We start from the raw sequence: 13,991 nt of genomic DNA, 5'->3' as shown, positions 1-13,991 counted from the left end.
TTGACTTACTTTTTTTTTTTCTTTTTTTGCAAAGGCGTAAAAACTTAATGTAAATATTTTTTTAACATGAGAAAATCTAATATTAAATCAAAATTACAAACATTTTTTATATATAATCAATAAATAATTATTATATAGATGTGTGTGTTATTATTTGAATTTAATTATATATAGTTTGGCCCCTTTGAAATAATTTTTTGACTCCGCCACTGAACGGCTATGTATAATTTCCTTTGTTCTTGTTGCATTCTTCTATAATTTCTGAATAGAATAAAAATTTGAACTCGATTACAACGCGATTGTGCAAAGTTTAGGGATGAATTGTCTCGATCTCCTTTTCAGAATCATCATATATATTTGAATTTAGCTTACAGTCATTTTATGCTTTACATTTTACAAAAACTCACCCCCCAAAACCATATTGATTTATCCATGGTCCCAAAGAAGTTCCCGGAGATAGCAAAAGGCAGTCTCAACGGGTCATTCCCAAGCGTGCAACTAAAAATTCAAGATAAACATGTAAGTCACTCAAGTAACTTTATTTTTATCTTTTTCTTTTATGGTACCTCTGTTTCTACAATTAATGAGACATATACTTTTTTGCAGGTGGTTATGGATAATGGCATACTACAAGTCACCCTATCAAATCCAGGAGGAATGGTCACTGGGATACAATATCATGGCATTGATAATTTGCTCGAAGTTCGTAACAGAGAAACTGAGAGAGGGTAAAACTGTTCAATTTCTCCCAGCTAAAAAATAATAAAAAAAAAAATCCCAGCAACATCTCTCTTATTTGTTGAAGAACACGATTGTGATACTCAATTAATGGGCTACATAAATACTAAAATTAACTTTAATTTTAGTATTCATGTAGCCCATTAATTGAGTATCACAATCGTGTTCTTCAACAAATAAGAGAGATGTTGCTGGGATTTTTTTTTTTTTTTAATGTTAATTTAATTAACATTTAGAAACAGTAATTGAGTATATGTAACAGTTACTAGTGTGTGTGTGTGTGTGTGTTTTTTTTTTTAAAGAAAGTAACAGTTATTAGTTAATTCCACTGGCGGCCTTAATGTTTTTTTTTTAATGATTTTATATGATGATAAATTAAGCAAACCAGATTAAGGGTAACCGGTAGGAAACAAGACTTACAAGAGCAAAATTGTGTTAGTATTTTAGCAATAAAAATTCACTATCCCACTTTTGTTTTCCATTTTATGTTCCAACAAAAAAATAACTTGTCACATATTTTTTTAATATTTTTTTATGTATAAGATAACCAATGTTTATATCGGAAAAAAGATAAAATAAAATAAATTAGACACATGAGAAAGTTGTGAAATATAAAGTGGCATGGAAAACCAAAAGTGAGAGGATAAATTAGACACACGAGAAAGTTGTGAAATATAAAGTGGCTTGGAAAACAAAACGTGAGAAGATTTATATTCCTATTTTAGAAAGTTGTATATTGAAAAAGGATGCATCAGCTGCCAATTAAGGATGCAATTTCCAAATGAACTTCCTGAAATTAATTTTCTCATTTCTTTTAATTAATCATGTAGATACTATGATATGGTATGGAACAACTACAGAAGTAAGGGAACCGCGGGTAACCTTGATAGGTATGTTTCCCAGCCCTCACTATTTTTACATATTCGAACATTAAATTTCCTGAGCTTATGATTATTTTAACGTGAGTACTTGTTACTTGTTAGTACCTTTACTTGATCCTTACATACGTGCAACTTAAATTTTTAAATGGTATACATTCACAAAATATATAGAATTATTTGAAAAAAGAGAATGTTTCATGTGAAAGTTGTTGTGTGATTGTGTTTGATAATCGAATGATGAGTAGAAGCATGAAAGAGAGAGCACACACAAAGGTTTACGTGGGTCGGCACTTCGACCTAATGGCCTACGTCTATAGTAAAGAAATCCTAAACAACTACATACTATATTAAACACTTGTGTTACAATGAACCTAGTGTAAAATTTATATACTAAAGAATATATAACTAACCTTAAACTAACTATATAAAACTAATCTAAGTTTAATATGCTAATTCTACAAGTATATGGGCCTATAATTAGTTTGGGCCTCTTGGTTTATAATATATCTAACATTTGAAATGCCTATTTTACTTGTGATTCATGAGGTATATCAAATTTCCCTTGCTTTGCAACATTCATTTCTTATCAATCGCTGAATTTCATGTAAATTTGAAACTGTTCCAACGTCCAACTATTAGCACTAGCTTTTGTTCTTTTTAACTTTTGTTGAATGATTACATGTCATTAAGGTAGTATCTAAACACTTGCTAAAAAAAGAATGTAGTATCTAAACTTTTGCTTTATAGGTTGGAAGGGACAAAAATGGAGGTAGTTGTGAAAAATGAAGAACAAGTAGAGCTGTCCTTCACTAGAATGTGGGATCCCTCACTTAAGGGCAACTTTGTTCCATTGAACATAGACAAAAGGTACTTGTTCAAATGAGCACATCTTGTTATATCAAGATTTCAATCAATGACAACAAATTTTTTAATTAGAACGACAAATGTTATGTACAACCATATATTTATTTTCAGGTTCGTGATGCTTCGTGGTTCCTCGGGATTCTACTCCTATGCCATTTATGAACGCTTAGCAAATTGGCCTGCTTTCAGCATGGACACTACTAGGATTGCATTGAAGCTTAGGAAAGACAAGTAAATAAATTTGATCCGTCTTCTTTATTTTTATAGATATAATAGAATTTCAACTTACAGCATTTGCTCTATGATAATTGTTCTTTATCATCACGCTAAGACATCAATCGGTTTTTGGTGGAGACGGAGTTTGAATCTCATATCGCTTATTTAACAACAAAAAACGTAACTAATTGAATTAAATAAAACCCACATTTGTCTTCTTTATTAAGGTTTAGATTGCTTGTCTGGAAGAATATTAACATGTCCTTAATTCCCACCAAAAAAAATAATTGGCCATATATATTGAGATATTCAAAGGAAAAGATTACACGACTTAACAATTGAGGTTTTTTAAACTCACAGGTTTAATTATATGGCTATAGCAGACAACATACAAAGATTCATGCCCTTGCCTGAAGACCGGTTACCACCTAGAGGCCAAGCCCTGGCCTACCCAGAAGCAGTACGACTTGTCAATCCTGTGGAGCCAGAGTTTAAAGGAGAGGTATAGCTTCAACTCTCTACCTCTATGATATCAATAGCAATTCTTTATAACTGTTCAATGGTTTACGAAAAAGATAAAAGCACTTATATTGAAGGGCAAGTTCATTTTTATTTTGATTTGTCACTAAGACATTAGGCGTCTTGACTAGTAGCATAAAATTTTATCTCTTAGCTAATAAAAAAAGGTCCACTAAAAAAAAAACTTACAATAAAAGGGAAATTAAATAAAAACGCTCAAAATATTATTCTATTTCAATTTAAGTCTCACGTTTTTAATTTTGTCAATCAAAGTTTTGAACTTATGAAACCGTTTCAATTTAGCCTTTGTCCATCTCCATTACTTTGGACATTAATTAATGAAGTATAAACAAAAGAAAATTCGTTAATAAAATTTTGCATAATTGCATTTCCCCTAGTCTAAAGGTTAAAATTTTAACCTATTTGATTAATGATGCGAAATTAAGCTAAGTTGATTAAATAACCCATTATAAGTATAAATTCAATTCAAAGTTCATTAAACCACAACAATATATCACGATATATATATATATATATATATATTTTTTTTTTTTTTTTTTTTTAAGAAAGTAACAGTTATTAGTTAATTCCACTGGCGGCCTTAATGTTTTTTTTTTAATGATTTTATATGATGATAAATTAAGCAAACCAGATTAAGGGTAACCGGTAGGAAACAAGACTTACAAGAGCATAATTGTGTTAGTATTTTAGCAATAAAAATTCACTATCCCACTTTTGTTTTCCATTTTATGTTCCAACAAAAAAATAACTTGTCACATATTTTTTTAATATTTTTTTATGTATAAGATAGCCAATGTTTATATCGGAAAAAAGATAAAATAAAATAAATTAGACACATGAGAAAGTTGTGAAATATAAAGTGGCATGGAAAACCAAAAGTAAGAAGATAAATTAGACACACGAGAAAGTTGTGAAATATAAAGTGGCTTGGAAAACAAAAAGTGAGAAGATTTATATTCCTATTTTAGCAAGTTGTATATTGAAAAAGGATGCATCAGCTGCCAATTAAGGATGCAATTTCCAAATGAACTTCCTGAAATTAATTTTCTCATTTCTTTTAATTAATCATGTAGATACTATGATATGGTATGGAACAACTACAGAAGTAAGGGAACCGCGGGTAACCTTGATAGGTATGTTTCCCAGCCCCCACTATTTTTACATATTCGAACATTAAATTTCCTGAGCTTATGATTATTTTAACGTGAGTACTTGTTACTTGTTAGTACCTTTACTTGATCCTTACATACTTGCAACTTAAATTTTTAAATGGTATACATTCACAAAATATATAGAATTATTTGAAAAAAGAGAATGTTTCATGTGAAAGTTGTTGTGTGATTGTGTTTGATAATCGAATGATGAGTAGAAGCATGAAAGAGAGAGCACACACAAAGGTTTACGTGATTCGGCACTTCGGCCTAATGGCCTATGTCCACAGTAAAGAAATCCTAAACAACTACATATTATATTAAACACTTGTGTTACAATGAACCCAGTGTAAAATTTATATACTAAAGAATATATAACTAACCTTAAACTAACTATATATAAACTAATCTAAGTTTAATATGCTTATTCTACAAGTATATGGGCCTATAATTAGTTTGGGCCTCTTGGTTTATAATATATCTAACATTTGAAATGCCTATTTTACTTGTGATTCATGAGGTATATCAAATTTCCCTTGCTTTGCAACATTCATTTCTTATCAATCGCTGAATTTCATGTAAATTTGAAACTGTTCCAACTTCCAACTATTAGCACTAGCTTTTGTTCTTTTTAACTTTTGTTGAATGATTACATGTCATTAAGGTAGTATCTAAACACTTACTAAAAAAAAGAAGGTAGTATCTAAACTTTTGCTTTATAGGTTGGAAGGGACAAAAATGGAGGTAGTTGTGAAAAATGAAGAACAAGTAGAGCTGTCCTTCACTAGAATGTGGGATCCCTCACTTAAGGGCAACTTTGTTCCATTGAACATAGACAAAAGGTACTTGTTCAAATGAGCACATCTTGTTATATCAAGATTTCAATCAATGCCAACAAATTTTTTAATTAGAACGACAAATGTTATGTACAACCATATATTTATTTTCAGGTTCGTGATGCTTCGTGGTTCCTCGGGATTCTACTCCTATGCCATTTATGAACACTTAGCAAATTGGCCTGCTTTCAGCATGGACACTACTAGGATTGCATTGAAGCTTAGGAAAGACAAGTAAATAAATTTGATCCGTCTTCTTTATTTTTATAGATATAATAGAATTTCAACTTACAGCATTTGCTCTATGATAATTGCTCTTTATCATCACGCTAAGACATCAATCGGTTTTTGGTGGAGACGGAGTTTGAATTTTATATCTCTTATTTAACAACAAAAAACGTAACTAATTGAATTAAATAAAACCCACATTTGTCTTCTTTATTAAGGTTTAGATTACTTGTCTGGAAGAATATTAACATGTCCTTAATTCCCACCAAAAAAAATAATTGGCCGTATATATTGAGATATTCAAAGGAAAAGATTACACGACTTAACAATTGAGGTTTTTTAAACTCACAGGTTTAATTATATGGCTGTAGCAGACAACATACAAAGATTCATGCCCTTGCCTGAAGACCGGTTACCACCTAGAGGCCAAGCCCTGGCCTACCCAGAAGCAGTACGACTTGTCAATCCTGTGGAGCCAGAGTTTAAAGGAGAGGTATAGCTTCAACTCTCTACCTCTATGATATCAATAGCAATTCTTTATAACTGTTCAAAGGTTTACGAAAAAGATAAAAACACTTATATTGAAGGGCAAGTTCATTTTTATTTTGATTTGTCACTAAGACATTAGGGGTCTTGACTAGTAGCATAAAATTTTATCTCTTAGCTAATAAAAAAAGGTCCACTAAAAAAAAAAACTTACAATAAAAGGGAAATTAAATAAAAACGCTCAAAATATTATTCTATTTCAATTTAAGTCTCACGTTTTTAATTTTGTCAATCAAAGTTTTAAACTTATGAAACCGTTTCAATTTAGCCTTTGTCCATCTCCATTACTTTGGATATTAATTAATGAAGTATAAACAAAAGAAAATTCGTTAATAAAATTTTGCATAATTGCATTTCACCTAGTCTAAAGGTTCAAATTTAAACCTATTTGATTAATGATGTGAAATTAAGCCAAGTTGATTAAATAACCCATTATAAGTATAAATTCAATTTAAAGTTCGTTAAACCATAACAATATATCACGATATAATATAAGTGCAAAAATATAAATATAATACAACGAATTGTTGACAACCAATTAACAATATTAAAGAGAAAAAAACACACACTGAGAGTTTAGTCACCAACCTCGAGGCAAAATCCACTAATAAAATTGAAGTTGTTACAAATGAAATTAACCATAACTTCTAGCATGTAACTCCAACCTGATTAAACAATTCTATTATGGATTTCAAAAACATGAACTTCCCACTCACAACTTCAAGGACCATGCATCTCAATGATTTCATAGCAGCTTGATTGTGTTCATGTATTGTGACTTTAGCTAGATCACCAAACAACAGTAACACCGATCTTCAGATACACTATTTTGTCTCTTATATGTTGGTAAATTGAAAGAGAATTGATATAAAAATTGTAGATACATGATTGAGGCTCTCAACTTCTTGTTGTTTAGTCAACTCTTGTGATCCATTTTATACTTTAACGAGTAGGGCTCGAATTCCAAGTCATGAGCCAACTTAATAGGCCATATCAAAATTTAGGATTCACGATTCTTAATCAATCAAGACCCTATTGATGGTTTGTCGAGGCATAGCTCGATCGATCGACTGTGTGTGAGATTCTAGAAATTTCCTTTCTCTTGAGTTGATCTTAGGTCTTCATCTTAGACTTGAATTGTAACTCTATGACATACAAGACTGACAATTTATTCACGGTTTGATAACACTAAACAACTGTAGATCGAACATAGGTAACTAGCTTCAATTGTTTGGCATATAAGATTTCACTTATATATAAATAAATAAATATATATTTCACTTTCTCACTCTAAGTACACATTTTTAACTAAATAGAACTTTTCTGTCTATTCTCTTAATTCATTGTTTGTCAAATTGATTTATAAAGCTAAGTCTTAGGTGAAATTCCTAGTGTGACAATTTTCTGTAGTTTTCCAAAATAATGGATATGGACGGAAGTTTCAAATTGAAACTATTTGATAAGTTTGAGACTTTAATTGACAAAGTTAAGACTTAACCTAAAACACAATATAAATTTTGAAACTTTTTATGTAATTCCACTTTAAAGTAAGTTACTAATAATAGAGTTCAACCTAGCTATCAATCTGTTATTGTAATTCAACATTAGTTTTCAATTGAAAATATACTTGAATTGGTGTTTCATAAGCATGTTTGGAAACTTTAAAAGCAATTGTATCAGTATATGCATACTAAAACAACTGTGTTAAATTTACACATTTAAGCTAAAAAATCACTTACATCAGTCAAATTAAAGATGTGTAAACAATAACCATGTAAATATACATGGTTACGGTAGCTTTGTATATCATTATTTTAATTTTATTTTCTCTCACCTCCTCTCTCTCTCTCTCTCTCTCTCTCTCTCTCTCTCTGAAAATAATAATAAAAAATGAAAAATGATTATTTAAATAAAATAGAAAGTAGAATAGAGAATATGATATGGGTGTTTTTGAAAAGTGATTGTGTAATATATATAAAAAATAATAAAATAAAAAAAGGTTTTATGCTAAAATAAAAAAAAAAAAAATTTATATGAGCTAATGCGATTGCTCTAACACGTTTTTTTTCCCCCCCTTGATTTGATCAATTATTGTGCAGGTGGATGACAAGTACGAATACTCAAACGATGCCAAGGATATCCAAGTTCATGGGTGGATAAGCGCAAACCCACCCGTGGGGTGTTGGCAAATCACACCCAGCTACGAGTTCCGATCTGCTGGACCCTCCAAACAATCCCTTACCTCCCATAACGGTCCCACCAGCCTCTCAGTTAGTGAAAGATAGTTTCAAAATCTTCATTGCGTGTACATTGTGAACTATAAAAAAGAAAGTGTGTGATACTCTCTATTTTTTATAATCTTTAACATTCTCTAAATGGCACAATCTCAGGTATTTCATAGCCCACACTACGCAGGAAAGGGTTTGGTAATAGATTTTGGACCTAATGAACCATGGAAGAAAGTTTACGGTCCCGTTTTTATTTATCTTAATTCTTTGACTACTGGTAAGGGACCCAATTTGCTCTGGGAGGATGCTAAAAAACAGGTTTCACATCAAACACATGTTGATGTTTGTAGTTTTATTTGTTAAAAATTAGATTGTACAACTTTGATGGCGAACAATAAACAAAACAATCTTTTTTTTTTTTCAGACGATCAATGAAGTTAAAGCCTGGCCCTATGATTTTCCAGCTTCAGTGGACTTTCCATCATCAAATCAAAGGGGTAGTGTCACTGGTCGACTACTAGTCCTTGATAGGTACATTTCTATATTTATATTGCATCTTTTCTCGTTGGGTTTATGAGTAATGTTTACATGCATAAACTATTTTATAACATTTTTACAAACAGTTAATATAGCCAATTTCTTATTAGTTCTCATCTGGATCTACCACTAACATCACTTTTTCATTTACCAATAACCATTTACTATATCAACAGTTTGTAAAAAATTTTGTATCTCTAGCATTTTCCTTGGGTTCATTACTGTCATTTGCTCTCTATTCCAGAAAATTAGCAATTTATGATAAATTCAAAATTTTTAGATATGTTTTGCCCATAATGTATGTTTCGCTCTACAAACCATTCAATTCTAAGTGTAGTTTTTTTTTTTTTTAAGATTAAATTACAAAATGTGGTTAACGGGTATCCTTAAAGTATTTATTAATAAATTATTTTAAGAAAGTTTTGAGAGTAAAATAAACATTTTGAGCTACACTTTTTTTTTTGGTGAAAGATACACCGCATTTAGGAAAGTTAACTTTCCTATTTTAACTTTCCTATTTAAGTTTAACAACAATTTTAACCATAGACAACTTATATACCTACTACCAATTGAGATTTTAATTTTAATGGGGAATTGAAGTAAACCTTATAGTATAATTAATGGGACAAAATGCAATTAACTCATGTTAAATTTTACTGAAGTTTAAACTTTGAGCTTTGTGTAGGTATATTAATAAGAATGCTGTACCTGGAAATGGTTCTTATGTTGGATTGGCACTACCAGGGGATGTTGGATCTTGGCAAAGAGAATGCAAGGTAATTTTAAATTTTTTATTCCATTCTAATTAAAGGTACGTATAATGTCGCCATTATGACTCGTTGGCTCTTCTTTCCTGTTAAAGTTAAACATTAGGACAAGAAAATTTTCTTTTTAATTTTGGACAATTTGGTACCTTATCTTCATAGCTAGGTAGCAAACTTGATTTTTTGAACATGTTATTTCTGATCAGGGTTACCAATTAATTTGTATGCATGGGTCCCTGGTGTCATCGGTGATTACAGAAATGTTGCTATCATTACCATAACATCAGGTCTTGTTTTTCAATTTGTTATGATGCTTTTTTATGTTCATATCCTAATGTGTTATTTACTTATTATGCTATAGTGATTTGAAATTGAATATCATGTGAAGCAGGTCGTAGCACTGATGTTGGTAATCTTGTTTATGAGCCTCCAAGAGATGGCCCAACATTGTGGGAAATAGGCATCCCAGATCGCACTGCTGCAGAATTCTATGTTCCCGATCCTAACCTTTTATATATTAACAAACTTTATGTCAATCAACCTGGCTGCAGGTTAGTCCCATTAATTGTGATTTTTCGTAATCTGTATATAAAATTAGTATGGTTCATGCAAGAGGAATCAGTTAAAATTAGGAGCTAAATGTAGCTTTAGGAAAAATTTGGTCAAAATAAAACTCTATCTTAATTTCCCTTGTTTAGCTTGGCGTGAGATAGAGTTGTTTTAAAAAAAAAAAAAAATAGTGAAAAACAATTCTATCTCTCGCCAAGTTAAATTAGGGAAGTTAAAAGATAATTTTCCAATTCATTTAAAGATTGCTGCCAAATATAGGAGAATGAGATAGTTTTTATGAAAATAGTCTTAAAAAAAATAATTTATTTTCCCAAAAAATATTAATATGGAAACAAACAGAGGATAGCTTCCCATGAATGAATAACCAACCCTTTGAAATGATTCGATATTATCTATGTTAGATATATATTAGAGATAATAACCCATTAGTATAGGCCCAAACCCATCTTACTTTGTCTGCAATGCAAGTCTTTTACATGTACTAGAAATTTAGGGTTTAGTATCTTATATATACCCATCTTATGTTCATTGTAACACAAGATTTGTACTACATTCTCATATATTAAATATGTAACATTTTAAGGGTTAGAGTGAATCACGTATCTCTCGTTTTTTGTGTTCTTTATTTTATACTTCCACTTCTAAATCTATTATAGCATATAATATTCAACATGATATATCAAAGCAAATATTTAATTAGCATGGAATCGGAACTAATATTTAACAATTTCCTCTATATATATATATATATATATTATTCTTATATAATCTAGCTATATAAGTTATCATGTTTAATTACATATTACATAATTTCAGTGAGAATATGATTACACATTTTTAATTGGCAGGTTTAGACAGTATGGTTTGTGGGAAAGATATGCAGAAATCTATCCTGATAAAGACTTAGTTTACACCGTAGGTGTGAGTGATTACACTAAAGATTGGTTCTATGCTCAGGTTACCAGGTGCAGTTTTTTTTTTTTTTTTTGGCATGTTCAAACTTTTCTTCACATCTTCCCTTTAGCTACGATACTGTTTGAGTTCATTTTAGATCATTTTTTAAACCCCTCTCCCAACCCCCCACCACCCCCCCCAAAAAAAAAAAAAAACCTTCCAATGGATGTGAATTTCTACGTACAATTATCCTCTTTAATGCTAAATTTCGGATTATTAGAGTGTAGCAATCAATACAAGCTAGCTTTCTTGCATTGCAGGAAAATAGCCAATAAGGTGTATCAAGGAACTACATGGCAAATCAAATTTAATCTTCACAATGTGAATCGTATTGCTACTTATAAGTTGCGAGTGGCACTGGCATCTGCCTCTCTTTCTGAACTGCAGGTATAAAACCTTCATTTTCTGATTATTATGGAGAGAGAGACCATTACTTGTTAATAGCATCGAATTTGAATGCATATTGACACCATTAATTCTAAATGAATTGTATTTGAAGGTTCGGGTTAACGATCCAAAAACAAAAAAACCTCTGTTTTCAAGTGGACTAATAGGGGACGACAACGCGATTGCTAGACATGGAATCCATGGGCTCTATTGGCTTTACACTGTGGACATCCCAGGTGGACGGCTTGTTGAAGGGGATAATACTGTTTTTTTTACACAACCAAGAAGCGTCAGCCCTTTTCAAGGGATTATGTATGATTATATCCGTTTAGAAGGTCCCCCAGGGACATAAAAATTGAGTTGTATACAAATTAATTAATATTTAGCTATAGAGTTTGGGTTCAAGCTACTCCTAATATAATTTTAAATAATATTACACCACTCAATATTTACCTATAGATTGATGAGGAATGTTTTTGGTTTATAATTTTAAATTTGTTGATGATGAAATTCAGTCTCCTTTAAGTATGAATGTATGATGAGGTTGTTGTGAAACTACATTTAAACAAAGCTTCAAATTAACCTTGTTTTAGTGTCTAGTTTTGAAAACATCAAGTAAAACAAATGGGAAGAAAAATTCAATCAAGATAAGGTAGAATGGAACTACTGATAAATTGATAATAATAATTATGTATAATATGCAACCCAAGTATTTTGGCAATTTATTGGTGTGCAATAAATAAATTAACTGATTGTAATTATACAAACAAAATAGAGAATTAAGGAACAATGTTGAATTTAGGGCCACTAATGTGTAGACTTAATAAAATTGAACCCAAATCCAATGGAAAATTTTATTTATCAGGATACGGATAGAGATTCTGGAACTCGTAAAAAAAGAGTCAACTCATATCACCTACTGAAATGACAGGTTTTATGTTTTTGATTGTGTAAATATGTTTCACACTTTCAAAGTCACAATTCACCCAACTCCCACCAAATTTACCAAATCATTTCTAAACAAGGACAAGAAAGAGAGTGCATTGTATAGTGTTTCTTAGTTCCTAATTAAATTGTTTCTTAGCTTTCACTGAAATCCACCAGATAGCTATTCGCCACTGAATTGCTTCAATGAAACCACTAGTGAACTCCTATCATCATTGCTCGCGAAAGTATTGTACAATAGTTATTGGCGAGAGAGAGAGAGAACCAAATGAGACAGAAGGCGAATAGAAAATGCTTTTAATGACATAGAAGAGCTACAATGCTCCTCTATTGTTAGAGAATACTCTCTATCTTTTTTTAAGTGGCTTCTTTAGAATGGTGAATATAAAAAAATAGCTACAATATTGACCATTTTAGATGTGAAAAGGTTTTTCAGTAATTTCAATTTTAGCAATGGTAATGAAAATTTTAGAGAAAACTCTATTTTGAAGAACCCAATGTGAAAGCTCTAAGTTCCTTGATGTTAGAATATGGTTAAGCAGATAGGATAAGGTGCATTTTGTTGAAATTAACAAGAAAATGCTGTAGAGAATTGTGTAGGGAGAGAGGAAGCTAGAAAAAGAGAGAAGGGTTTCTAAAAAAATAAAAATAAAAAGAAGAAGAAGAAGAAGAAGAAGAAGAGAAAAGTAACCCAAGATAATTATGTGGTTTGACCAAGGGAACGATGCAAATTGGGATAACATTGACAACAAAATGCTAGATGGTTGTAAAGTCTTGGGAAATGGTTGCATAAGTGACCAAGGAGAGGCTTTTACAACCAGAAGATGGCTACATTGATGGCTTAATGGCTTAAGGGCAAAGGATCACATATGTTGAAGCATGTGTGAGTGAATTGGCGAATTTCACATATATCATAACCCATAATAAGAGATGATTCAGTTTGAGTGACTTAAGAGCCTTAAATGTGATTGATTCCAAAATCGAAATCCAAGTGAAAAACAGAGTAAAATAGGCCTAGTTGGAAAAAGTCAAATCTAGTTCGTAGTCAAAGTCAAAGTGGTATAGCCAACTTAGTCTAGTCAATAGTTTGGTCAATGGTTTGGGTTCGATTAGACTGTTCGGTCTAAGGTTTGAATTTGATCAATGAGATCTTGTCATGTGACACATATTTTGAGACTTGTTTCATTTAGACTTTCACCTCGTGTTTAATTAGTGTCATATATCACTTTTCTTTGAAAGGGAAATATGAACTATTTATTTAACTTCCTCCCAAGCAAATGATTTAATAAGTTTATTCATTTAACCTTCCACCTAAGCAATATTTATAATAGAGTATCTAATTTTTACTATTTCCTTAGTATTTAAATTTTAATAAAACTTTTGGGCAACCTTCCACCTAGGGTTTGTGTTACGGTGAAATATAATAAGGGTTAAGTGCCTCAACTAATTGTTTGTGCCTAAAACACACTCAAATTTTCAAGAAGGTGCCATAATTTATGGATAACATCAAGAGAGGTTTTGGGTGCGTTTGTTTTGGTTTCAAACCACTTCTGGAAATGTTTTTCCGTAAAAGTGGGTGTTTGGTTGTTACTGAAAATTGGGTCAA

General features: G+C 31.1%; 1 protein-coding gene across 1 annotated transcript; it reads left to right on the top strand.

The window, feature by feature from the left end:
* The first annotated feature begins 417 nt into the window (after nucleotides 1–417).
* LOC112026556 (uncharacterized) lies at nucleotides 418–11,792 on the top strand. The gene is made up of 15 exons (XM_065763898.1): nucleotides 418–519; nucleotides 607–728; nucleotides 1,569–1,628; nucleotides 2,367–2,486; nucleotides 5,341–5,460; nucleotides 5,806–5,947; nucleotides 8,100–8,270; nucleotides 8,391–8,546; nucleotides 8,653–8,759; nucleotides 9,451–9,573; nucleotides 9,746–9,816; nucleotides 9,921–10,080; nucleotides 10,948–11,064; nucleotides 11,314–11,440; nucleotides 11,553–11,792. The coding sequence occupies exons 1-15, from the start codon at nucleotides 433–435 to the stop codon at nucleotides 11,790–11,792; spliced, it is 1,923 nt and encodes a 640-aa protein (XP_065619970.1). The 5' UTR covers nucleotides 418–432.
* Nucleotides 11,793–13,991: the final 2,199 nt, after the last annotated feature.

Source organism: Quercus suber, unplaced genomic scaffold, assembly GCF_002906115.3.
Source record: "Quercus suber isolate HL8 unplaced genomic scaffold, Cork oak 2.0 scaffold_530, whole genome shotgun sequence".
Lineage (NCBI taxonomy): Eukaryota > Viridiplantae > Streptophyta > Magnoliopsida > Fagales > Fagaceae > Quercus > Quercus suber.
Note: the sequence above shows the minus strand (reverse complement) of the source record. Positions and strands in the feature narration are given on the sequence as shown.

Excerpts from the sequence above, each read along its gene's own strand:
- LOC112026556 (XM_065763898.1), top strand. The coding sequence starts at position 433 with ATGGTCCCAAAGAAGTTCCCGGAGATAGCAAAAGGCAGTCTCAACGGG. Across the intron at positions 1,629-2,366 it reads ACCGCGGGTAACCTTGATAG|GTTGGAAGGGACAAAAATGG; the intron begins GTATGTTTCCCA and ends TTTGCTTTATAG. Across the intron at positions 9,817-9,920 it reads TATCATTACCATAACATCAG|GTCGTAGCACTGATGTTGGT; the intron begins GTCTTGTTTTTC and ends CATGTGAAGCAG.